This window comes from Ailuropoda melanoleuca, chromosome 4, assembly GCF_002007445.2.
Source record: "Ailuropoda melanoleuca isolate Jingjing chromosome 4, ASM200744v2, whole genome shotgun sequence".
In the NCBI taxonomy this organism is placed as follows: domain Eukaryota; kingdom Metazoa; phylum Chordata; class Mammalia; order Carnivora; family Ursidae; genus Ailuropoda; species Ailuropoda melanoleuca.
In genome coordinates this window covers 24,163,639-24,191,638 of record NC_048221.1, presented here as the reverse complement: position 1 = coordinate 24,191,638, position 28,000 = coordinate 24,163,639, and the positions used below count along the sequence as shown (strand labels likewise).

The 28,000-nt window shown below is 36.2% G+C and overlaps 1 protein-coding gene across 1 annotated transcript in view; it reads left to right on the top strand.

Annotated features, from left to right (window-relative positions):
- TASOR (transcription activation suppressor) overlaps positions 1–28,000 on the top strand; it is a 51,823-nt gene that overhangs the window by 19,567 nt on the left and 4,256 nt on the right. The window contains 11 exon segments of the mRNA XM_034658489.1: positions 9,759–9,831; positions 9,918–9,989; positions 10,940–11,641; positions 14,779–15,185; positions 16,570–16,708; positions 17,979–18,038; positions 21,204–22,138; positions 24,697–24,819; positions 25,530–25,689; positions 26,414–26,522; positions 27,789–27,967. Coding sequence (XP_034514380.1) covers positions 9,759–9,831; positions 9,918–9,989; positions 10,940–11,641; positions 14,779–15,185; positions 16,570–16,708; positions 17,979–18,038; positions 21,204–22,138; positions 24,697–24,819; positions 25,530–25,689; positions 26,414–26,522; positions 27,789–27,967 — 2,959 coding nt within the window.

Below are 28,000 nucleotides of genomic sequence, written 5' to 3'. Positions count from 1 at the left end.
CAACAGATACTTATTGAATACCATTTACTTATGCAGGTGTATGCTTCAGTAAAAAATGAGATAAGGAGACTATTCTTCAGGATTATATAGTGATAAATGTAGTTCCTTAGATAGATATGGTTTGTTCCTGTAGAGATGGTGCCATATTTGAAGATTCAGAAAGAACAAGATGCTTGGTTAGGTTGAAAAGAGATAAAGGAACAACATAAGAGTAGTTGAGAGACAGTGGTAGGACATGAGGCTAGAAAAGTGTGTAGGGGCTGTGTCCTGCAGTGTTATGTTGGCAGTGTTCAAATGTTTGGAAGTTTGGATGTAATCCTAAGAGCTATTGGGTTTTAAAGGAAGTAGCATGAGGTTTTGATTGTGCATGTGACATGATCACATCTGTGTTTTGGAAATTTATTTGGTTACTCTGTAGAGAATGAATTGAAGAGGGGAGATGAAGCAGGAAACTAGCATTACATTAAAGGGTGATAGTGGGTTGGAGGAGAAAGATGAGAACGATGATATAAGAGACTGATCTAAGAGATCTTTACTAGATAGTATCAAATTTTAATAGAAACTGATTTTATTGAGTTTGGATAGAGGGATTAAGTCAGGCATCAGTGGTAATGAGTTCAGGAATGAACAGAAAATGAATACATGCTATAATGTGTAGTTTAGCTGAAGGGGAGGAAGTGGTTACAGAGGAGAGGGGCTCATATTTAAATGTTGATGGAACATTTCAGTAGAGAGGGGAAGAAGTTTTTTGCACAAGTATGCCATGTGATACAAGTTTTTCAGCAGTTGACTTCCTTCTACTCCTCACTTTGTTGAGCCTCAATTTCCAGGTAGTCAAATGGAGATTAGTATCAATGATTTTCAGAACTTGGAATTGCATTTTTAATGGCTTTGTAGAATTTCATTGTATATGTGTATGTTTATGGGTGAAAGAGTCAAATTATATACAGAACTGAAGGCAGAGTTTATACACTTAGGAATTGGTAGACACCTAATTGGTAACTTTTCTTTTCTTTTTTAGATTTTATTTATTTATCTGACAGACCAGGAGCACAAGCAGGGGGAGGGGCAGAGGGAGAGGAAGAGGGAGAAGCAAGCTCTCCGCTGAGCAGGGAGCCCGATGTGGGGCTTGATTCCTAGCACCCTGGGATCATGACCTGAGCTGAAGGCAAATGCTTAACCGACTGAGCCACCCAGGCGCCCCTAACAATAACTTTTTTTTTTCTTAAGATTTTATTTATTTATTTGACAGAGAGAGAGGCAGTGAGAGAGGGAACACAAGCAGGGGGAGTGGGAGAGGGAAAAGCAGGCTTCCCGCTGAGCAGGGAGCCCGATGCAGGGCTTGATCCCAGAACGCTGGGATCATGACCTGTGCTGAAGGCAGGCGCTTAACGACTGAGCCACCCAGGTGCCCCTAACAATAACTTTTTGACTAACCAACTAGAAATCTTTGGGCTAGGCATCTTAGAACACAAACATACACACACATGCACACTGACTATATATGAATATACTTTTATATTTACATTTCTTGTTTTCTTCTGAAATATAACTATTTGTCATGATCAAAATCTATTTAATTCCAGAACTCAGAAAGTGAAAGTTTAGATAGTAGTTTGGATATGATGAAATAATGAGTTATCCAAATCTGTTTGGTTCTTGCATTTCAGAAACAGTATTGAGTCTTGACAATGAGGAGTTTATCAGAAAATTGTAGTATCTGTTCCATTTCTAGTAGTGAGAATCAGGATAGGAAGATACTGGTATTTTATTCTTCACTTGACTAGGTTTTCCCAGAATTAAGAAATAAAGTAAGATTCTGTGTCTTAGAGGGTGTGATCGTACCACAAGGATACACTACCTGAATCTAATGGACCCTAGGTATTTTGTGTAGCTCTACCTTTTCCTACAAACCTCGGTGGGAAATATTCTAACTATAGCTACTTTCTTCATAGCTCTAATGATGATGGAACATGCATTGAGGACTGTTGGGTTCTCAATAATTTTATCTTGAATATGTACACAAAATGTTATGGATCAGAGATTTAATGAATACCTCACAGTAATATATTACCCTTCCTTTGCCCTAGTCCTTAACCTTAGGGCAACCCAAGGAAAGACAGGTCAGTTATCCTATGCAAGCAGCTGGACATTCCATAGGCAAAAGATGAGGGAAAATGGTTTTTCTTTGTTTATTTTTTTATTTTTATTTTTTTATAATAATTTTTTGTTATGTATGTTAGTCACCATACAATATATCCTTAGTTTTTGATGTGATGTTCCATGATTCAATATTTGCATTTAACACCCAATCCACCATGCAATACGTGCCCTCCTTAATACCCAACACCGGCCTATCCCAACACCCCCCCNCACCCCCCCCCCCCCCCCCGGTTTATTAAAGGAAGGAGGCCACTATCTCCCTCCCTTCCTGGAAAGTTCTCCTTGAAAATGGAATGAATATTAACTCCAACCCTGTAGTAAATAAATAAAATCTCTTCAGGAGCCACTTAGCCCTCTGGGACCTAAAGACATCTCTGAGTTTCTGGGACTCATTCATCCTTGAAACATAAAATACTTAAGTCTTCCTGGCACCTTGAAGCTTAACATAGGAACTAATCTGTACTATAACCCCTTGGCCGTCTCGGTGTACTCACTTGGCACTCTCAGGAAGATAAGGGAAATTTAATTATCCTTTTCGATTAGAGCAGCTACTTAGATAATTGGCTACAGATGTAATTCTGAAAATACGTGAGGAGCAAAATATTTATGGGGGAAGTGAAAGCAAACATTCCCTATCTTTATATTTACTTTTCTGTGTATCAGAAGGCTAGTTTTAGGAGAGGAGCACTGAGAAATCTAGGGAAATTTTATTTTCTCACGGGGAGATTCATAATGTAAGTAAAATTATGTTGAGCTCTCTTTTGGTAGGGAATAAGTAAGTAATTCTTAAAACTAACTTGATATAAAGGAAAATGATGGATGTCCTTAAATTTGAATGTTATTTCTGATGTGAACATTCTATATATCTTCTGGTGTACATGTACAAGAATTTCTTCTCTTGTGTATATATCTAGTTTATTAGATTTATTATCTATAAGTAGAATTATTGAATCATAACAAACACATGACTGGCTTTACAAGATAAGGCAATATTGTTTTAAGTGTACCAATTTATATCCCCTACTACGAGGAAGTTCTCCTTAATTCACACAGTCACTGGTACAGTCAGATTGTGGAAAATCTTACCAGTCTGGTAGTTATAAATTATATTGTAATGTCATTTTAGCCTGTATTTTCCTGAAATATGAGTTGATCATCCTTTCCTTTTTGTTTAATTTGTCTATTTTTCCTTTGAGTGGCTTGTGTTTTCTTACTAATTTGAGGAATTTTATATATATTTTGGTGCTAGAAGTTTTTTTCATAATCTGTGCTTGCCTTTTTACTTTAATCGTGGTGTTTTTTTTGAAGAACAGATGGTCTTAATGTAATTTTTATCTGCCTGAGTATCAAGCACTGTTTGTGACTTTAAGAAATCTTTACTTACCCCCTAGATCCTACAGGTTTTCTTGTGAATGTGTTATGATTGTGCCTGTTTTCTTGTGAATGTGTTTTCTTATGAGTGTGTTATGATTTTGCCTGTGTGGTTTTTTTTTGTGTGATATAATGTAGGAATCCAACTTCACTTTTCCCCAAAATGAGTAACAAGTTGTTCTGAACCGTTTATTGAATAGTCCCACCTTTCTCCACTAAGAAGCTTTGATAGGAGGTAGGGCCAACTGCCTCACCGTTTTCATCTGTTTTAGGAGTGTTTTGCTATTTGAGATTTAGTTTTTTTCAAAAATTTAAGTTTCAGCTTTGCTTTTTTTTTTTTTTTTAAGATTTTATTTATTCATTTGACAAAGGTAGAGACAGCCAGCGAGAGAGGGAACACAGGGGGAGTGGGAGAGGAAGAAGCAGGCTCCCAGTAGAGGAGCCTGATGTGGGGCTCGATCCCGGGACTCTGGGATCACGCCCTGAGCCGAAGGCAGACGCTTAATGACTGAGCCACCCAGGCGCCCCTCAGCTTTGCTTTTTTAAAAAAATTTTAGAATCAGCTTTTAAGGTTCCCCCTCCCAAACCCTTCTTTGCCCCCAAAAAACCCTATTGGGGTTTTTTAATTGGAATTTTATTAAATCTGTAGAACAAATTTGAGAAAATGGATGTCTTTTGTGATATTGTCTTATCCATGAATAAGATTATCTTTTTACTCCTTTAGGGTATTCTTTTAATAGAGTTTCATAATTTTCTGGATACTCATCTTGCTTAGTTTTTGTTCAGTTTATCTGCAGGCATCTTACTGTTTTTGATGCCGTTATAAACAATATTTTCCATTTCAGTACATTTTCTGTTTGTTGTGTATATAAAAATGTAATTGACATTTATATATTGATTTTTATGTTAGATCAGTGTATGAAATTTGAATAATTTGTTCTTTTTTATGCATTATTTGGGATTGCTGTAGACTTTATTATCTGGGAGCAACATTGTTTTGTTTTTTTTCGTCTCTAGTCCGTAAGCTTTTTATTTCTCTTTCTTGTATTACTGTGTGATCTAGGATCTCTAGTACAATGTTGAATAAAAGTGGTAGTCGTATGCATTCTCTTGTCTTTTTGATTTTCAGAAGAACATGTCTGACACTAACAACTAGGTAGGAAGTTTGCAGTAGGTTTTCACAGATCTCTTTATCAGTTTAAAAATTTTCATTATTTTTTTTAACCATGATGGGTTTTGAATTTATTAAAATGCTTTTGGAGGTGGCATTTATCAAGATAGTAACTTGGAATATTGCTGTATTAGGGTTCTCCAGAGGAACATAACTAGTAGGATGTACATATATAGAAAGGGATTTATTATAAAGAATTGGCTCACACAAATATGGAGGCTAAAAAGTTTCAAGATTTGCAGTCAGCAAGCTGGAGATTCTTAGGAGAGCTTATATGTTAAACTCATCCAAAAATGCTCTCAGAAGAAGCCAGAATAAAGTTTGATGAAATATTTGGACACCCTGTGGCCCGGTCAAGTTGACACATAAATGAACCATCACATGTAGAGTTTATGCTATAGACTTATAAGGTGAATTCTATTTTATCTTTTTCCAGTATCAAACTGTATTTGTGTTGCTGATTACTAACTCCAGTGGCAGCTGGGTGGCTCAGGATCTCGGCTCAGGTCTTGATCTCATGGTCATGAGTTTTAGCCCCACCAGCGTGGAGCCTACTTTCAACAAAACAAAACAAAAAAACCCCACCAACTCTGCTTTTTTTTTTCTTCTTGAAATGCATGGTTTGGTCTGTGAATGTTTTGTATAGAAATTTTTATCTGTGGTAGTGAGTGAGATTGACCTGCAGTCTTTCCTTCTCATATTGTGCTTGTCTAGTTTTTACATCAATATTCTACTAGTTTCTCAGAATTGAATTAGGTAGTATTTCTCATTTTACAAAAGATGGATATATATATGATTAAAATGATCTGTTTTTTGGATGTTGGCTAGCACTAAACTGCAAAACCGTCTTCTTTCATTTATGGATGACTTTAAAGTACTGATTCCATTTAGGAGTTGAATTTTTCAGGCTTTCTATTTTTTCTTGGTTAAGTTTGGACATATGGTTTTGTTTGGTTTTTAAGAATTTGTCCATTTCTTCTGTGTGTTTGTGTTTATTGCAATGCTCGTTTATATAGTTTCTTAATAGCTGCTGTGATCATTATTACATGAAAATATTTTCATTTTGTTTTCCCTGTTTAGTCACTTTCACCAGAGGTTTATCTATTTTATTAGTCTTAAGAATCAAATTACAGTTTCAACCTTCTATTATATCTTTGTTTTAATCTTTTACTAATTTTAGCTGTTAGTTTGATTAACTTCCACCTTTGGATGGTTCAGTTTGTTATTTCTGCCTTCTTTGGAAGTTGGAAAAATGGTCAGTGAATTTTGAGTTCCAACCACTGCTTTAGTTGCATTCCACAACTTTTAATGTTTTATTATTCAGTTCTAAGTATTTTTTAGTTTCCTTTGTGATTTCTGTTTTAACGGTGATATAGAGGATTGTTTTTAAATTTCCAAATATATTACTTTTTTATTTTTTTCTAATTTAATTATGTTATAATCAAAACAGGTGGTGATTATTGGAAATTTGTTGATACTTGATCTAAAAACTGACTTTGGGCAATTTTTGAACATGCCCTCCTGGTAGATTTGCCCAAAGGAAAAAAAAAGTGTATTCCTTAATTGTTAAATCCTGGGTGCATAATTCTGTCTTGACAGCTACTTTTTCTTAACACTTCAGCTGTTATTACAGTATCTTCTGGTTTCTATTTTTGTTGAGAGGTCAGTTCTTAGTCTAATTATTATTCTTTATAGGTTGTTGTCTTTTTTCTGGCTGCTTTTTTAATCTTAATCTTTGGTGTTTTGCAATTACATATCTACGTGTAGATTTCTTGTTTATCCAGCTTGGCATATATTCTTTCGTATCTGGGTTTACATATTCATTTCTGTTATACAGTTAGTTATTATCTGATTATATTTCTCCTTCATTCTGTTTAAACTGTCTAGGACCCTAGAGCATCGTATGTCAGATCTTTTCATTTTGTACTTGATGTCTGTGACTTTTTGTGTTTATATCCACTTGTTTCTCTGTGTGCTGCATTCTGAGTAATTTCATCATGGCTGTCTTCTAGTTTACAAATTCTGTCTTTAGCTGTGTCTGTTTTGCTGTTTAATTCATTCATTGAGTTTCTAATTTCATATATTTTTTATTTCTAAAAGCTATTTTTAATTGTTCTTGAGGTCTGCCTGGTCTTTTCTTTCTTTCTTTTTTTTTTTTTAAATACAGATTCTTGTTAATTATTTCAGAAATACTTACTGAGTACCTGTCATGTGCCAGGTACTGTTATAGGAGGTGGAGGTTATATTCTGATATTCCTTGGTGTTTTTTTTATCAAAATACATTTTTAAGTGTACACTTTACAGTGATTTTTAGTAGATTCAGGTGTTGTGCAGCCATCACCACTATCTATTTTCGGAACATTTTGATCACCCCAGGGAGAAACCTCATACCCATTTAGCATACACTCCTTATTTGTTCTCCTCCAGTCCCTAGTAATTATGAATCTACTTCTTTCTTTATGGACTTGTTTATTTTAGACATTTTTTATAAGTGGAATCATGCAGTATGTGCCTGGCTTCTTTCACTTAGTGTAATACTTTTTTTTTTTTTTCAAATTTATTTATTTAAGGGGGGAGGGGCAGAGAGAGAATCTTCAAGTAGACTTCTCGCTGAGCATGGAGGGTCCTACGTGGGGCTCGATTTCACGACCCATGGGATCCATGACCTCAGCCGAAACCAAGAGTCGTTCGCTCAACTGACTGAGCCACACAGTCATCCCTCTTAGCATAATACTTTTAAGGTTCATCCCATGTTTTAACATGTATTAGTACTTCATTCCTTTTCGTGGCTGAACAGTATTTTCTTTGTATGGATGATACCATATTTTGTCCATTCATCAATTGCTTCCATTCTTTGGCTGTTACAAATAAGCTGCTATGAGCATTTGTGTACCAGTTTTTGTGTGAACATGTTTTCAGTTCTACCAGTTATTTCTTTAAGCAGCTCGTAACCTGTTGTTTTATATATTTCACCTGATAATTTCAACTTGGAGTCCTTGGGTGTTGGAATCTATTGTTTCTGCTAAATCTCACTTCAGGTAGCTTATTTCCTCCTAGGTTGTGAGCTTGCTGTTTTATATTTTTAACACAATTTCGTTTTTTAAGATTTATTTTATTTAGTTTTTCTGTAAATTCAAGTTAGTTAACATATAGTGTAGTCTTAGTTTCAGGGGAAAGATTTTATTTTAGAGAAGTGACAGGGGGAGGGGCAGAGGGAGAGGAGAGAGAATCTAAGCAGCCTCTCTGCTGAATGTGGAGCCTGGCATGGTTCTTGATCCCACGACCCTGAGATCATGACCTGAGCCCAGACCAAGAGTCAGGCTCTTAACCAACTGAGCCACACAGGTGCCCTGGAAAGATTTTATTTTTAAGTAATCTCCACATCCAACAAAGGGCTTGAACTCACAACCCTGATATCAAGAGTCACATGCTCTACCAACTGAGCCAGCCAGGTGCCCAAACATTTTTGGCTTTGTACCATGTTACCTATAATGTTTATCTGAAAAGTCAAAACAGTAGAATCAAGTAATAAAAATTGGCAGACTGGGTTAATACTGTTTTCTGAGGGGAAGAAAACAGTAAGGTGTAATAGAGGCAGCAGAAGCTTGGAGTTCATAGGTGTTTCTTTCCCCTACAGCATTTAAAGTGTTTCTGGGACCTAAAGGCAAAGGTACTACTGTTAGGGTCTCTGTCTGCTGGAGTGTTGTTTCTGGGTGTGGATTCTCTGTGCTCTGTGGGTCTCTGGGGATGTTAAGGCCCCTTAGAATTCTGACAACGGTCTTTATGGCACTGAGCCAATGGAATTTTTAAAAACCTGTTATTGGAGTGGGTGAGACATTAAAATAATCTGTTTTTCCTGAATGGCCACAAAACATGAAAATCTTACTCATGTTTCCCAGCTTCCTGTTCTGACAAACCAAGAGTTGAGTAAAATGTTAAAAGGGATATGATATATTAAATGTTTTGGGGGTACCCGGGGGGCTCAGCAGGTTAAGCGTCTCTGACTCTTGATCAGGTCATGATCTCAGGATTGTGAGATCCAGCCCCGTGTCAGGCTCTGTGCTTAACAGGGAGTCTGCTTGAGATTCTGTCTCTCCTCTGCCCCCACTCCCCCTGCCCCCCTGGTGCACACTGTCTCTCAAATAAAAATGAAACATTTGGACAAAAGTATTTGAGTCTGAAACAAAAATTTTGCATGCACATCGTCCACCTTACTTTTGGCTGTTCAGACAGTGTTTTTATTAAATATAAATTGATAGTCACGTTTTGTCGATTAAATTATGGGTGTTTATACAGTCTTTGTTTACTACAATTGTTTAATAGGAATTTAGGTAGCACATATTTCCTTTCAGAGCCTAGATAACCTTTTGTGTTAACTGTCATGCTTAGATCTTCCTTTACTTCCCCTTTTCTTTAATCTAAAACATATTGTGAAGGATTTCAGTAGTTTATGAACTTTCTTTGCATTACATTGTTTTCTTTCCTCCTCCTGCACAGTGCTGTTGAGGTTTTCTTTTTTTGTTTTTTGAACTCCGGTTCAAAAGGGTTATTTCTGGCAAGGCAAATTGCCTTAGGTTGAAAGGTGTTCATTAACTATGTGAAGAATTAGGTTATAGCAACACATTTCATTTGAGATTAGCTTGAATTAATGAAAGGTAATGTTTGTGGTATACTTGTTTTATATCCCCAGCATCTAGCATACTGCCTTGGCAATTAATAACATGTCTTTTGAATTGTTGAGGAAGGTATTTGAAGTCTTTAATTTGGTCCTTGTATTTTAGTGTTAAGGAAAAATCAAGTTGGTTTCATAATTAGGGGAATTCGTTCAGTAATATTTTCTTGTTATTACTTGTGTGGAAACTGGGGAATTTTTGTTCGATTGGAATTCTATTAATCAGAGTTGGTAGAGTTTTTAATTTGGTAGCAATATGTTTCCTGAAGAAAGATGATCAATAACTTGTTTTCTTTACAATTATTAGAAACTGCTCTATGCCTGCCTTATGATGAGTAATAATGAAGCAGCTTCAACTTCTTCCTTCTTCCAAAAATGCAGGTTCTTGTTAAACCTTTGGGAGACCGAGGATACCTTTTTCTTCTTTCTCCTTGTCAAATGGTTTCTCCATATGGTAGGTGATCTCTTTAATTTTTACAGTTCTTTTTAATTTTTTCGTTAGAACATATTGCTAATCAGTTTGGCTTCTGTTTTTTTTAGAACATCAAACTGCCAAGTCTCGAGTCCTACATGCTTTATTTCTGTTTCAAGAACCTAGAGGCATAGTTACTTGTAAGTTTTTTGAATATCTAAATCAAGTCACTGATACTTATTTCATTGAGGTGTTCCAGATAAGTCAGTAAATATTTGTTTCTTATATCATATTTTGGGAAATACTGGAGGTATTAAGAGGTATTAGCAAAATAAAACAAATTATATATGACTTGATTATTTTTTAATGGAAAATTTGGGGGGATTAACAGTGTTTTCACTAAATAAACATTGTAATTATTAAAATACCGTAGTAGCTTCATTTTTTAGGGTTTTATATTAGTATTCTTTAGCTGAGTTCATTTTTGCATTCAGATTTTAGCAACAATAAAAGGATCATGTGCTAGGTTAAATTTAGGCCATTTGAAATTAATAAAATTTTTCGCACTGGTGTTAGAGAAAATTTGCTGTTCACTGTTTCAATACTTCAGTGCTCTAGTAAGGTAAAATTCCCACTGGTGGATTTCATTGTTAGATTAAAATGACATTTTCAGTTGTAACCACTTGGTGTTTAGATATCTGCTTATGGGGGTAGAACATTACTAATGTAAAGTTAAACTTATTACAGTATAGCAGGAAGGAGTGACATTGCTATCAGTTGCAGGATTCTCTTGCTAGGAGCCTCAGATCTTCCCTTGCTTCTTTATTTCTCTTTACATTTTGCTTGCTACCAGTTGAATGCCTAGGGACAATAAGAAATGAAGATCTTCAATGAATGGGTGTTTTTCCCCTTTAAAAATATCTTCTGCAATCTTGTTTTAGTTTCTTATTGGCCTGTTTTTAGAAGCAGTACTCTTCATCTATTTCTATATTGCATATATGTATTAGGGTGCATACTGCTAGTTTGGTTTACTGTTAATGTATATGAATGTTGCATTTCTTTGACAACATATAGATCTGTGTTTGATTTTGTGTGTGTGTGTGTTTGATTCTTGATTGCTAACATGGTTTGCTTTTTTGTTTGTTTACAGCACAGAAAGGTTCAACTAATGCAGCTCCAGAGAAGAGACATGAGAGCATGACAGATGTATTAAAAATAACTCAGTTTTTACAGTTTGCTTTGATTCAGTGTCGAAAGGAATTCAAAAATATAAATACTATAAATTTTCATTCTGTTGTTGAAAAGTATGTAAATGAATTTTTTAAGCGAGGTTTTGGTTCAGGTAAACGAGAGTTTATCATGTTTCCATACGATTCACGATTAGATGATAAAAAATTCTTATACTCAGCTCCAAAAAATAAATCCCATATTGATAATTGTTTGCATGCCTATATTTTTCGGCCTGAAATGTATCAGTTACCAATTTGTAAATTAAAAGAGCTTTTTGAAGAAAATAGAAAACTTCAACAGTTCAGTCCACTCTCAGATTATGAAGGCCAAGAAGAAGAAATGAATGGTACAAAAATGAAATTTGGAAAACGAAATAACTCAAGGGGTGAAACTATTATACCTAGAAAGCAGAAGTCCTCTCACTCTATGGATTATGATAAGGATAGAGTCAAAGAATTGATTAATTTAATTCAGTGTAGGAAAAAAAATGTGGGTGGGGACTCAGACACAGAAGATATGAGAAGCAAAACTGTCTTGAAGAGGAAGCTTGAGGATCTACCTGAAAATATGAGAAAGCTCGCCAAAACCAGTAATTTATCTGAAAATTGCCATCTATATGAAGGTAAAAATATCAGGTTGCTTTTATATAGTATAAAAATAACAACCAAAAATATAGTAAAGTAGTTCTGTCCTTTCCCCTAGTACAGGGGTCTGCAAGTTACAGCCTCAGAACCATTCCAGCCTGTCCCCTGTTTTTGTAAAGAAAGTACATCAGTTTCTTAATTGTGTAGCTTAGGCTAATATGAGGAAAATAAAGTATGCTTGGCTATTGTCCTATTAATTGGAGTTCTTGTCCTTTTATATCCCATTAATTTTATAATTGGGAAAGTGCATTGAATATTGGGTTCTTTTAGCATGTTGCTTAGTGACAGGAACCTTCTGAGCTTTAAAATTTGATTTCTTAGATGAATACACATTTTTTTCCCACCCCAGGAGCCTAGTAATATGTTTGGCTTTTTCTTTTATCTATTTTTCTTTATTTTGTTTTAGTTGACAGTAAAAGACAGAAATGGGAGACCCTTCTTTTAATATCTTCACACTGCTAAAATAAGCATGAAATGCCGCCTTTGAATTCATGAACCTTTGAATTTTGTGCTGCTGCTGTTCTTGTTGTTTATGGCAGATATTAGTATTCCATTCCTGTTTCTTACCAAGATGTTTTTACTTGTATATGTTCAAATTCAGTGTGTCTCAGAACTGACCTGGTTAAATCAGCGTTTATGCTGTTCTTTTGGCAATCAGTACTCGTATCCTCAGTTACTTTTCACTTATCTGTTCTCCTTTACTTCCTCTTTCTGCACATATGGTAGCCACTGGCCACGTGTTGTTATATAAGTCATCTTAGTAACTTTCAAGTGTTTTTACTTGACCTGTGTTCTCTTTTTCTTTCCATCATTTTCACCTTGTTCTTACCTCTTGGATGACTTTCCTGGCATCTGTCACCCATTTCAGTCTTCCAGTGTCAGCTTTGCATTTCAAAGTTTTTTTATAGATTGTCTGTGTCCCACCTGGGTAACCATGTTTCCCACTCTTTTTTTTTACATATTCTTTGATTAGGGTTCATCTCTCTCCTCAAATATGTCATAGTCAACCCTTTACACTCCTCTTTCTTTCTGAAGCATCTTTCATTTCTCTCAAGCCTCATATCTTTGCAGTTCAGATCCCTCCCTAGATTTTTGGCTGTTCTGCTTCTTGATGGTTTTTATTTCCTTTAGCTTACGCCATGCCGAACCTATTGACATTTACTGATCTGCACTGTCTTACACTGTTGACCTGGTGTCATGAGAATTAAGTGCTTACCATGTGCTGGGTGGTTTTACATATAGGGACTCATTTAGTTCTTGAGTGGTAGACATTATTATCCTTAATTTACAGATGAGAAAATCTGTAGAAGTTGAATAATTTTACCTAAAGTTATGTAGTTCATTAATCCATGTTTAACTCATAACTTAGTTGTGACTGACTCTAAAACATTGTTCTTAAACTTGGGTGTATTTACTAGCACTGGCACTGGTCAAGATACTTAAATTTCAGTACTGTTTTAGCTGATAACTGACTAATTTGTATATGTGAAAAAACAGTTGTGGGTGACAGTCAGACTTTATCAATAATTACAATGGTGGGAAAGCCATGCTAGGAGGCCAGAGTAGAAGTAGGGCAGGGAGAAGGGGGAGATAGGTTAAACTGGAACTAGTGACACTCAGACTTGCATTTGTGTTTCTTTTTAGTCACTTTGTACACTTCTTAAAATAGAGATTTAAAGATTGGATTCTAAAATACCCTCATCTTGATTTGGTGGTGAATTCACTCATTTTATAAGAGGTAACCACCTATCTTCCCTACTCCCTTTAACATTAACCTTTTTGAGGTATGATTTATATAAAATGTACCCATTTTAAGGGCACAATTTAAAGATGAATTTTGAGAGTTATGTTTTCACCACTCCAATATATAGAACATTTTCATTACCCCAGATGTTACCTTATACTCCTTTGTAATCTCACCCCACCCCACCACTGGTCTGCTTTCTGTCTCTATGTATTAGTGTTTCTACTTCTATGATTTTAGAATTCATATAGGGAGAATCATACAGGATGTACTTTGTTGTTTCTAAATTTTTTTCCCCTCTGTGGTACATTATACCCTGCTTAAATTGGAAAACCTGACATCTATCCAGGCTTTACCCTCCTTCAGCATTAGAAAGCGCATGACATCTGAATGTCTATTCCCTTTGTAGGTTTTAAATATAATGGTTGTGCAGATTACCCAGATTTATATCTGCTTGTAACCATGTCTTCACATATTTTCTCTCATAGTGCTTTTTGTTCTTCGTGCAAGTTTGGTATAGATTGCTTCAGGATGATTTTGTTTCTCTAGTGTCTTAGCCTTGTTATGAAATTAATCTAGTCATTCAAGATGAGGTTTTAGATTATAAGAATATCAGTCGTTATCTTAAAGATAAAATCTAATAGGTGTAGAAGAGATAGAAATCAAATTAATCCATGGTTTGTTTTTTTTTTTTGGTAGATTTAAATGTAACCTGCATATCCTCCTAACATTTTGCAAAATATCAAGTACAGATATTTTACCTGTTTTTAAGTCAGATAAAACTGGGATTAAACTGATTGGGATTTTGGTAGTAGAGTTTAAGGTAACTATAGTACAGGTATTAATATATATTATCCATACTACCAACATGATGTCTGAGCTCATTTCTCCATTAATAAATTTTCAAATTATGAAGAAGATAAACTTTCACTTATGGGAATTTTTAGCTATGTGCAAAATTTTATTTTTTATTTTTTTATTATTTTTTAAAGATTTTATTTATTTATTTGAAAGAAAAAAGCGCATAAGCAGGGGGAGCAGCAAAGGGAGAGGGAGAAGCATGCTCCCCACTGAGCGGGGAGCCCAGTGCGGTGCTCAGTCCCAGGACCCTGGGATCGTGACCTGAGGCGAAGAAGGCAGACGCTTAACCAACTGATCCACCCAGGTGCCAGCTATGTGCAAAATTTTAGAACCAGTTATACTTGTAAAGAAAGGGATGGGTGTACTTCTACAGTCTAAGCCAGTGGTCTGCTTGGATTCCTGCCCAGAAATATCTTCTGATAATTAATTTTTAGGTATATTTGATTTTTAAGTTTTTATGCAAACATTCCAAACTTAACTTTAAGAGATGGTTTTCCTCTTTCCCTTCAGAGTCTCTGCAGCCTGTTGGCTCTCTTGGGCATGATGCTGATTTGAGACAGCAGCAGCAGGATACCTCTAACTCCGGTGTTGCTGATATCCATCGACTATTTAATTGGCTGTCAGAAACACTAGCAAATGCACGTCATTCTGATGCATCCTTGACAGACACAGTCAACAAAGCTTTAGGATTGAACACTGATGATGCCTATGAAGAGCTGAGGCAAAAGCATGAGTATGAGTTGAACTCTCCCTCAGATAAGAAAGAATATGAGCAACCTACTTGTGCAAAAATTGAAAATGTTCATTTTAAGGGCACTCAAAGCCCATTGCTAGAAGTTGATAGATCACTGTTGAAGTATCCTGTTGCTGTTTCTACCAGTGAAGCAGGCACTGACCATAAACTCCATTTGAAAGAAGTAAGCATGTCTTGATTATCTTTGTTGCTTTTGTGAATGTGTGTCTGAAAGAGGATATAGGTGTGTTTCAGTGGGATTTTTTTTCCCTTTTAAAAAGAAACAAAATACACGTTGCAGTGAAAGTATCTGTCCAGGATAGTATTTCTAAGTTATTCCTTGTTACAAAGGGATAAATGCAGAAGTAGTTGTTTTCTTTCTGCTTATAGGATTATGTATATCGGTTTATATATAGTTAATAAACCTGAATCCTCAAAAGATTGACTTTCTGCTGCAGTACTAGAACCGAAAAGTGAGGCAGATAAGGTGACCAAAGCCAATGCATCAGTGTTATAAACAAGATTAGGTACTGGTATTTTTCATGCAAATAGGAATGGAAAGTGAGTGTCTTTTAAGGATTACCTCTGAAATGACTCTCAGCATTGCTTGACAGGACATCCAGTTTGTTTATGAAACAGCCTTAGAGAGTACTGGTCTCTAGCTGAGAAGTAACCTCGTCTGCCCCAAAAAGTGGCTGCATCTCTGGAGAATAACAATAACAGGATGGCGCCATTTTCCTAAGGGTTTATTTCTGATTTACTTTTCCCTCCTATTTCTCTTCCCTGCCTTTGAATAAAAGTCATATACATGTCCCCAGGCTTTCTTCATGTAGTTTTTAGGATATTTATTTTAGGGGGAGGATGATGCAGAAGACGCACTTGGGGAATGTAACTTATGTAACTTATATTATTATCATTTCCTGACATTTAATAGTCTAAATTGAGTCGATGGGAGCATGGGCCAAACTCTGCCCACTGCCTTTTTAAATTATTTTATTTTTTTGAGAGAGCAAGCAAGAGCGCGTGCATGCATGAGAGGGAGAGGGAAAATCTTAGGCAGCCCAACATGGGGCTCAGTCTCTCAACCCCACGATTATGATCTGAGCCAAAGTCAAGAGCCGGATTCTTAACTGACTGAGCCACCTGGGTGCCCCTGCCCACTGCCTATTTTTATAACTAAGGTTTTAGTGGAACACATTGGAACACAGCCATTTGTTTAGGTATTTCCTCTGGCTGCTTTTGCACTACAGCAGCAGACTGATTATCTGGCCCACAAAACCTAAATTATTTGGTGCTTCACTGAAAAAGTTTACCAACCGCCGCTCTGAATATCAAATTATGTTTTGAGGGAAAAAATTATGTTTTAATTTAAAACCGTGCTGATTTTATTCATTTGTAATGTTCAGATTGAAGCTTGTGGATTTGCTATCAAAACATAGTGGAACATGTGACTCTTGGTCTCAGGGTTGTGAGTTCAAGCCCCACATTGTATGTGGAGCCTACTTGTTTATTCTGGACATAAAAATTAATTGAAAAGAAAGCTATTGAATATGTACTCTAATTTTTAGGATCCAAATTTAATTAGCATGAATAATTTTGAAGATTGCAGTTTGTGTCCCACTGTTCCCATTGAACATGGATTCCGCAGACAATCTAAGTCAAATGTTGAAGAGACTGAAATACATTGGAAACTGATTCCAATTACAGGTAAGAACAAGTATACTGGGACTTTGGTTTGCTTGATTTTACTTAGAGAGCAGTTTCCTGAAGGGTTTCATCTTTTCTAGATTCCTTTCTTGGGTCACTAGGTGGTTCATCTTGGCTCTGACATCTTTGTATCTTATTTTGAGCAATGTAATGTTCATCATTGATTGTTGCTGGTTTCGGTGAGCATCAGCAAGTATCTGCAAAACAGCCTATAAAAGGGGGATTTAAAACATACTTTCCCAATCGAGTTTAGCATGCAGATTTTCAAATGAAAATTGTTGGCAGAAATTGAGTTTCTAATAAGGTGAGGTAGTGACAGAGATGAAATGATGGTCTTTGGGACAACAGATTAAATGCTGTCTTCTCAAATTATTAGAGTAAACTTCACCATCAGAAGCTATCATCTAAGAAGTGGTCATGTTGAGGTTCATCTATTTAAAAAAAAACAACAACTTCATTTCTTAATATTGGATTATCTTAGAGAAATCAGATCATCATAGAGAATGGCCTGAAATGATCAAATGCAGAAATCCTAGAAAGCTTATTGGAACATGGGGCAAGACTAGGTTAATAAATGTTGAAAGATTATCGTGCACTATTCTGATTCCTCTGTGCAAACACATACATATACACATATAGACATACTCTTAATATTCCAAGTTCTTACTCATCTTTGTTAGCTAAGCATTTTTGGAAATATTCCCAGGGCACATCTTTTCCATTCCTAGACCTTTAAAAAAAAAAAAAAAAAAAAAAAAAAAACTTTGCCAAAAAGTTAGACTGGCTTGTGACCTAGAAGCTACTGAGACCCTCCAAGGACTCTGAGAAGAATCTCTGAAACTTGATGATTTTCCATTGGGCTTCAGCACCATTCTCTACTTAGTACTTTACCAGAGGGGGCAAAAGGCCTAGAAGTGATGGTAGAGAAGTAACTGGTACGTAGGAGCTGGAGATGTTGGCTTGAATGGGAGAAACAGTAAGAAAGTAGTCAATACAAATGATTATCCTAACCATTCCTCATTTAGGTAGCTTCATAGTTGATATCCAGAGCCATTTGAAGGCACAGCATCTAGGTGTTGCTATTCCATCATCATCTGAATGGAAAGGGAAGCAACTTCCTATTTCTGAATAACCCTTGTGGATTATTTTAGGCGAAAGATGGAGTAGTACTTGGATTTGTTAGCGTTTGGGGTTGTCTTAAAGGTGCTTATTAATAGGTATCACCAATATCTGAAGAGAGTCTACAAATCTAATGGATGCTTTCCCTCAGGAGGGAATGCAAGAAGCCCAGAAGACCAGCTGGGGAAACATGGTGAGAAACAAACACCAGGTGAGAAGGCTCCCTTTGCTTTTCCTCCCGATGTTCCCTTCTTCAGAACTACTTGCATTTCTGGTTCTCTATCAATAGGGCATCATTTTGAGTTCTATTACAGAAAATTTGGACAATATCATATTTGCATTTACAATCATTATTTGATTTGTATCAAATATTCAAAGAATATGTCTAAAGAAGTCACTGTTCATAGAGATTAAGTTTTCTTCACTATAGTGATTCTGTCTGATGTGATGACTTGGGAAGGTTAGAATATTTTTCTTAATCCATTTCTGTAGAATATCCTATAAGAAACAGTCTTCAAGTTTCTTTCAAGTTTAAAAAATACAGGGATTGAGGCCAGTTATCTTTCAGGTTCATTATTCCTACTCTTGAATTTTTTGACCCAATTCTTCTGGTTATTTGAATAAGGTAGTATGAATAAGAGATTAGGAAACTTTGGGATTCCAGAAACAGTTAACAAATGTTGCTGATGAGCTAGTTGCTGTTGGTTCTTAGAAGACCTTTTCTTTTGTCTGAGTTCAGTCCATTCAGCATCTCTGCAGATGGTCATAGGCATTGTTTTCTTGCCTTGAGTTTGGTGGTGGGCCTTTTTGTTTGTTTCCATTTCACTTTATCTTACTCTTTCAGAAATCTTAAGTGGTAGTGTATTTTTTTTCTTAATTTGGAAGGAAAGCTAAGCGGCTTAATTTTAGTATATCTTTGTGGTTTTCCTTTCTGCAGAATTAAAAAAAGACTGAATGGTTTTTCTTTAAGAAAATCTTTTGTCTCTTCCTAGGAAAAATGACCAAAAAAAGCAAAACAGGAACATCAGACGTATGACATACAGGAAAGTGCATACATCTTTATTACGCAGCTCAGTGGATTTTTACATGTGTATAGACTTATGTTACCACTACCCAAATCAAGACGTAGAACATTTCCAGCACCCCCAGGTTTTCTTCTGTACCCTTCCAGTCAGTACTCTCCCTGACCCAACAGTAACCACTAATCTAATTTCTTTTACCATAGATTAGTTTTACCTGTTCTTAAACTTAAGGTAAATAGAACAGAACCTACACATGTCTTGTTTTGTTTTTGGCTCTTTCATTCAGCATTACGTCTGGGATTCACCTATTTTGTATCTGTTTAATTCTTTCTCATTAGAAGCAGCCTGGTATCTTGTTTATGCTTCAACAACACATGCAGTCCTCTCTTATTTGTTATATCATCTTTATATTTTGTGATTGAAAATGTAAATACATGAATGATGCTGCCTTTAGGGAACTCACTATTCCCCTTTCAAAGTAGTGCAGTGCTTGAATGACAATCAATAGAAAATACGCATTATTGACAGTCGTCAGTTTTAGTGATTAGGATCTTGTAGAGGAAGTTTGTGCAAGATGGAATTAGGTGATGGTAATTTGCATTTTTAAAAGGGATTTGTTTAAACTTCCTTTAATACAGAAAATTCCCTACATGGATTTAAGCTTTATTCAGCTTTTTAAAAAATTCCCTTTATCCATAGCCGCTACTTCAGGTGTAAGCTTATTGGTCTGAACTTCAGCTGTACGTTTTGGAAGCAGGTATTTCATTTGAAATAATACATAATTAGAATTTTAAAAATTATAGGTGGTAGTCCCCCCCGTTGGTTTTACAAGGTACAATTTAAAATATTTTTATTTAAATCAATCAGACATTTGATATATGGTAAATAAGAAGTACAAAAATATTTCAAAAAGTAAAATACTTCAAAAAGTCTTCCAGCCCTATCCCAGACGCTTAGTTTCATTGCGTGGATCAACCTCTGTTACAAATTTCTTATGTATCCTTTCAGACATTTTATGTGCGCACTAAACCCCGTGTTGCAGATTTAAGAAAGATGTTCTTGTATTCAAGTTATTTTACAGAACTTGAATTTCTGGTTTATCAGTTTCATACAGTTTTAATTCTTACCTTGGTACATTGGATATTTTGCCGTCCCCCCCCATCTACCTACAGACCTGTTGTGGTCTTACTTGCCAGCAGGTGCCTTTGCAGTAGTTAATGGGTAGAGTGGTTCATGGTAACTACCAAGGTTGGTGGGGAAATGTCACAAGCTGACTGCTGTTAAGAGCTTGAGAAAGGTGAGTGTGAGGAAAACCAAAACTAAATTTGTGTGGAGAGGGTATGTTGCCACATCTGGGTGCAAAGTGGAATAGGGAGTTCACTATATCTTTAAAGTACTATAGTTTTGAAAACTACACTTGTACCTGCAACCTCCTAATATAGAGGTACCATTTCATAGACTACAACAGCAATTTACTGGCAGGAAATATTGGTTAAGATATAAGAAAAATTAGTTAAAAAATAAAATCGTGGGGCGCTTGGGTGGCTCAGCCGTTAAGCATCTGCCTTCGGCTCAGGTCATGATCCCAGGGTCCTGGGATTGAGCTCCACATCAGGCTCCCTGCTCGGCAGGAAGCCTGCTTTTCTCTCTCCCACTCTCCTTGCTTCTGTTCCCTCTCTTGCTGTCTGTCTCTGTCAAATAAATAAAATCTTTAAAAATAAATAATAAAATTGTGTAATATCATCTAGGCAAAGATCACAAATTTTTTCTTTCCCTAAAATATTACTATAAATTGCTGTTAAACATATTTTCCCCTTGTCTTTTAAAAAGGGACTAGGGTATCTGTTTTGAAATGTAGTTTTAAAAACATTGTGTTTGAATTTAGAATATCCGGGAAAAAAGTACAATATGTGGATCGAGCTAGCTGTCAAAAGTCAGAGTTTTGGTTCCATTAACATCAGGTAGCTGAATGACGTCTACATCTCAAGAGTGTTACTGTTAATGCAGATATGAAATATGGTCTCTTCCCCCTGATCTATCTGGGAAGCAGAAATAAGCAAACACTTAATTTGTATTGATGCCAAATTAGCACGTTTGAAGTTTGAACACTTCAAAAGGAATCAAAGAAGATAACATCCAAACTCGTTAGTCTAGCTACTGAAATCCAAAGACCAGCCATAAGAAGGGCACAAAGAAAATGGGGTTCATACCATCATTTGAGATTTTTATTCTACCTTCCAGTGTGTAATTAGTTTTAAATATACACTTTGATCTGACATTCCTATTTATGAGTTTGTGTTTTCAGATGTTATTTTTTTGGATTGCTCTTATAATAATGAACTCTTCCTATATAGGTATGAAATCACCAGAAGAACAACTGGTGTGTCTGCCACCACAGGAGGCCTTTCCTAACGACCCCCGGGTAATAAGTAGACAGAGAAGTTCTGATTACCAGTTTCCATCCTCTCCATTTACAGACACACTGAAGGGCACCACTGAGGATGACGTGTTGACAGGTCAGGTGGTGACAGTGGAGGAGCAGTGTGTGCCGGCAGCAGAGCCACCCACAATGTGTGAAACCACAGAGAGGACAGTGTTAGGGGAGTACAATCTCTTTTCTAGGAAAATAGAAGAGATTTTGAAGCAAAAGAATGTCTCATATGTCAGTAGAATTTCCACACCTATTTTTTCAACACAAGAGAAGATGAAACGGCTTTCTGAGTTCATATATTCTAAGACTTCCAAAGCTGGTGTACAGGAGTTTGTAGATGGCTTGCATGAGAAACTAAATACTATTATTATCAAAGCGTCGGCCAAGGGTGGGAATTTGCCACCAGTCAGTCCTAAGGATTCTGGTAGTAAGATAGCATTGAATCCTCTGGGAAAGCCTGTCCTACCAGTTTCCTCAAGTGACTTCAACAGTAAACAGCTTCTTGAGCCACTTTGTAGTGATATTTTGAAAGACACCAACTCCAATGAGCAGCATTCCTCTTCAGCTTTGGGTTTAACCGAAGTAGAAGTGAACCAGCCACACCATGCCACAGAGCTGATGGTGACTTCTGATCATACTGTACCTGGTGATATTGCCCGGGAACCGGTAGAAAAAGAAACAGCAAAGTCGCCCAGTGATGTAAACATTTCTGCCCAACCAGCTCTTTCAAATTTTATAAGCCAGTTAGAACCTGAAGTATTTAACAGTTTGGTTAAAATCATGAAAGATGTCCAGAAAAATACTGTGAAATTTTATATTCATGAAGAAGAAGAGAGTGTGCTCTGTAAAGAAATAAAGGTAACTACATGAGAAGATAATAGTAATGCTATATAAACTTGCCTTCTTGGGTCTGATCTCTATAAAATGGCGGGTTTTTTGTTTTTAAATGTTGACCATATATTTTCATAATTTAATATAGAACAGAATAAGACTAGTAAGTTCAAGTAAATGTAGAACCTCTGATCTAAGTATCTTAGAATTTAGAATCTTGTTTATCCAGTGATTTTAAAGACCATTTGTATGTACACTGCAAATGCTGTTAAACTGTTGATTCAAAGATTTTAAATGTTTCTTACTTGGGTTTTTAATGGGAAAGATACAGAGAGGTAGAAGCTGTCGGTGTTTTACTTCTTATGGGGTTTTTATCAATCAAATAGAAAAAGCTGTCCAGGGATGACCTAATGATGATATACATAATCTTTTGGCATTTCTCGATACCCTGGTCATGTCAAGGTTCCCTACAGCCTTTTTGATCAAAAAAACCATGGTGATCCTGAAAGATTCCTCACTGCAAGGTACATTTTTTTCTACAGAAGCTACAGAGTAAGACTAGTGTTTCAAGTATTTGATTTTTAAAAATACATGCATGTATTTGTGTGTGTAGATAACAGACATAGCTACATAAAATTTGTAACAATAGGTAAATTATGACACACAGGAACAGTTGTATCAGTGTTTTAATATTAACAGTTAGTATTTACTAAACTCCGAATTTTAATCCCTTAAGGGAATGGCATAGGTTTTAAAATAAATGCCTGCTCCCATTTATGGAATTAACTTACCATGATGAGTTTCTGCCTTTTTTGTTAGAGGAAGCGGAAGGTACTATAAATAAGTGCCTTAGAGCCGACAGTGGCCCAGAAACTGTGCTGCTGATATATTCTGAGCCTTCAAGTTTGGGGATCTCTTTGATGTCAGCATGTTTCATGTAGCGTACCCATGAGAATATGAAGAACATGGAAATGGAGGAGGAGGAAGAGTGATCAGTATGCCTTCTCTACTAATTCCCTGTGATTTCTTGGGAAGATGAAACCAGACTTACTAGGAGTTTCTTGGTTGCATTTTTCCCCTGTATCATTGAATGTAGAGCTTCTTAACTTTTTCCACTCCCAGCAACATGTTCAAGCATAGTACCTGTGGGGGCGATAGCTGTGTGTCGGGGTTTCTAGATGAGAGAATAGAGTGGATACGGTTCGCCAGTGTGCTCAGCATTATCCCACCTTCCCCACCACATTTTGTAAACTAGTTGTATCACACTTACAGAAAACGTATTGACTTATGAATGGTGCATTTAATTCATTCTAGCATAGAATAAATTCTATTTTTGTTACTTATGTAGAAGAGAAGGATCCTGTGTGTTTCACAAATTGGATAGATCAGAACTTTAGTTCCTTTAATTAATATCCATTGGAAAATATCCAGCAAAAATGTTAAAATAGAGTAAAAATACTATTAATATTTTAAGCTTCCTGAATATTTCCGGAGTCAAACGGATTTATTATAATAGGAGTTCAGTGGTCTCATTTAAAATGAATTTGCAGTTAAAGCTTCTTAATGTAAAAAGACCAAAAATTACAAGCCAGCCTGTAATTTATCTTCTCGTTACCTGTCTGGAAGCTGTTCTGAGATCTGCCCAGAAGCTTTAGAGGTTAGAGCAAAATCTAATAATGTAGAAGATACTGCTTTAGTTCAGGGATACACAGAAACATCCTCTTTGGGGTGATGCTTGTGGACCGTTCTTGATAGAGCAGCAGACTTGTTGTGAGGCAGGCTGGGTTTAGATTTAATGGCTATCTAACCAGCCTTGCCAACCTTGAGAAAATTAATCTGCTCCTGTATCTGTGAAATGAGGAATGTGACCTCTAGGAGCCTGACGTTTACTTCAGACTTCAGGATTCCACCAGCAAGCAAAGAACAAAGGAAACTGCCTGTACTACTACCATGTGTCCTTTGAAAGGTAGTACCATGTCACCAACATGGGGAGAGGTATTAGATGGGAGGGTCTATTTTATTTGAAGGTGTAAACTTGACAGACATGGCTAAATAGTATGTGAATGCCATGGTACATAGTGAAGCTCTGTATGAACGACTTCGGGATTGTTGTGAATTAAATGAGCTCCAGTAGTCAGAAAAGTGCTTTGTAAGGGAAGGAGTAATATAATAGTAGCCTTGCTGCAAATAACCAAGGGCTTCCCTTGAAAGGAGAGGAAAATGAGATGAGGGAGTGGTTAATGATTAGGCTCCGGGTTGTCCAGAACAAATAATGGAACTGGGTTAAGAACCTGGGCTAATCCATTGTTCTTATGGTTTTTTTTGTTACCCACCACTGGCACTTACTTGGCTTTGAATGCATAGCATTGTAACATTGTGACTGTGGCCATTTAAGCTCCGAGTTATAGATTCTTCTTTATAGAAGTCGACCTGATGACCTCTAAGGTCCATAGCGTAAAGTCATCCTTACTAGTGATCATTACCAAGTGACTACCTATCAGTTTATCTTGCATTTCTGATGTTAAGTGGCTATTTGGGGAAAAAAAAAAGGCTTTTAATGTTGATTTAGTTTTTCTCTTTAACAGGAATATCTTATCAAATTAGGCAATACAGAATGTCATCCAGAACAATTTTTGGAAAGAAGATCAAAATTAGATAAACTATTGATTATTATTCAGAATGAAGACATTGCAAGTTTCATTCACAAGGTAAACTATTAAGTCAAATTCACTATTATTTTGGTTATAAAACTGTCTTTGAGGCTAAAGCTGTTTGCTTTTAAAATATCCTTTTAAGGTCTAAAAGAGATAAAACTTCAAGTTTGGGAGATTAGGGCTTGAGACCTAAACAATCCTTCTGTCAATCAGCTTGTGATCAGGTTTGTACCTCTGCAAAATTTTAAATTGCGGCACAGCACAGACCCTCCCTGTCACTCACCAAGACTAAGAATATTGACTCTTTGAGTATCAGTGGGTCTGTTGATTCTCTTTATATTGTTGTCATCTTCATTTGTATGTCCCAGGTAAAATCTGTTTGTACCCCCTCTTTGCCAAACCATTTCCCCTTTCCGTTGCATTTGGAGGTCCCCCATCCAGTCTTAGGAACCGGTCTCAAGTCCTGCTGCCCTTTGAAGGCTTTCCTGACTGCATGGGCTCTTGCCCTCCTCTGAATTCTGATTGCACTCACAGGCCCAGACAGGTTGCCCTTTATCATTCTGTTGCCAGGTCAGTTGTAGGTGCCTTTTCCTCAGAGCATTCTGTTCATGGTATGTACCAGAATAGAAATGTTGGTTTATGTCTTTGGACATGGGAATGTTTTTGTATTTCGTTAGACTTTTCTTGTAGGTTACTTCATACCTGAGTCTTACCATTTCATGCTCTTATCTGTCCTTATTTGTGTTTTTTTGGGATTTAAATAGGTACCTGGCTTGGTGACTTTAAAGAAGCTCTCTTGCGTTAGTTTTGCTGGTGTTGATAGTTTGGATGATGTTAAAAATCATACATATAATGAATTATTTGTATCTGGAGGTTGTATTGTATCTGATGAATCCATTCTAAATCCAGAAGTTATCACAATTGGTAAGATTTATGCTTTATTTGGAGCATAAACTTTTCTCCTTTCTAGGTTTTTTTCTCATTAATGACTCATGCTTTTTAAATGTACTGCTTTCTCTTCCTTCTCCTAATGCCCAAGGTGGGGAAATCAGAAGGGGAGACAATCCATGAGAGACTATGGACCCCGGGAAGCAAACTGATGGTTTCAGAGGGGATGAGGGTGGGGGGATGGGTTAGCCCGGTGATGGGTATTAATGAGGGCATGTATTGCAATGAGCACTGGGTGTTATATACAAATAATGAATCATGGAACACTACATCAAAAATTAATGAAGTACTGTGTAGGTGACTAAAATAACAATAAAAAAAAGTATTGTTATCTCTGGTCGAATGGATGAGTACATTTCCATCATTTTCTTTTTATTACCTCAAATTTCTTTCCTTGTCTCTTAGTCACTGCAAATAATTTCCTCTAAATCTGATGTAAAGCAAGTTTCTCTGCACCTTTTTGTGCTTGGATCCCTTTTGCTTTGTTGTTATTAGTATGTTCTTTTTTTATTGTTATGTAGATGTTCTTAAATCTGAGAGTATATATAGATGGTCTGTCTCCCTTAGAGGGAAAAAAGAGAAAATACTACATAGGAAAGTAGATATTTCTATATAGTATCAACAGACATTTCTTCCATAATTCATTTGTTGAGTGACAGTTATTTATTGAATTTAAAATGAACTTCATTATCTCTAACAGAGAACCTTAAAAATTTTTTGACATTCCTCGAAGAACTTAGTACTCCAGAAGGAAAATGGCAATGGAAAGTCCACTGTAAATTTCAGAAAAAACTAAAGGAATTGGGGAGGTAAGATTTGAAAAATAACTATATAATGGTTGTTGATGTCAACATTGTGTTCATAAAATTTCTGTTTTTCTGTGTTTATAGATTATGGATGTTGCTCAGTTTTCACAGATGTAATAGTCATAAGGGGTAATGTAGTTACTCCAGCCTATTTGGAAATGTATTCTTACTTAGGTAGAGGTTTGCTAAAGCTAAAGTTCTAGTCAGGTATATAGGTGGAATTGGTTTAATCTTTGCCACTTGAGGGTTTAGAATAGTAATCAAAATGGAATAGTCAGCACTCTATTTTTTTTACCAAACTACATCAGGCTCTCCCCCAGTTGAGGACTACCTTAGGCAGTTAATCTGTTCACACACACTGAAATATTAATCCCGACGTGATAAGGGGATTTGTGATTAGGACATTAATTTATGTAAGATTTCCAAAATGCCTAGTGATCTTTGGATTACTAGTCCACTTGAGAGGCTCCACAAATAACTCTATAATAAGATGAATTTTGTATACTCTTACTACTAGAGTTCATATAGTGTATTTACATATTTAAGGATCTGAGAGAGACTGTAGTTAAGAATTCTGTTTTACAGTTTGTCAAACAGCATTTTTGAAACTTAGATGGCAAAACATTTTTCTTCTAATACCTTCTAATTCTAAGGAAAACATTTAGGGAAATTCAGGTTTAAATAATTGAAAAATATTTAACTTTTTGTAGAAATTCACTTTTTAAAAACTTGTTTTATCTTCAAATTATGTGAAAAGAGGCATTGGAAAAGTGTTTACTTTTGTGTGACAGATAACAGTGAACAGATAGATAGTAATGAGGCCCAAAGTCAGTACCCTCATCTTCCTGACAGTAGTAATTTCTACCACGTGTTGCGTTGTGCTTGGAGGTGTAGAAATAGCTTCGAGCCATGTATTTTTTGAAGGGAAGATTTGTATTTTTTTGTCCTCCTGTGCTCTTTGTTCACATTCTAAATTAGTAAGCTAAGGGGGAAGTGTTATTTAGTACGTACAATGAGATTTTAGTCTAAAGCTGAATAGTGGCTCTCAGGCTTTACACCCATAGAAAACCCCTGGACTTAAATGTGGGTTGCACAATTCCTGCTCCCCTCTCTCTCCTAGGAAGCACCCGTCCGTCAGGCAGTGAACTAAAGCAGTGCAGTTGTCATTGGTTGCCTCAATTGAGAAATTACGGTTTTAATTTGAAGCAAAAACATCCATACTAAATTTTAGAAATGCAGATCCAGATATTGAACTACTTACTTCCACAGATTGAATGCTAAAGCTCTAAGTTTGTTGACACTTCTGAATGTCTATCAGAAGAAACATCTGGTTGAAATTTTGTCATACCACAATTGTGATTCACAAACTCGAAATGCTCCAGAATTGGATTGCCTTATCAGACTTCAGGCTCAGAACATACAGCAACGACACATAGTCTTTCTAACAGGTAAAGAGTGCCGCCTTAAGCTTCTATTATGAA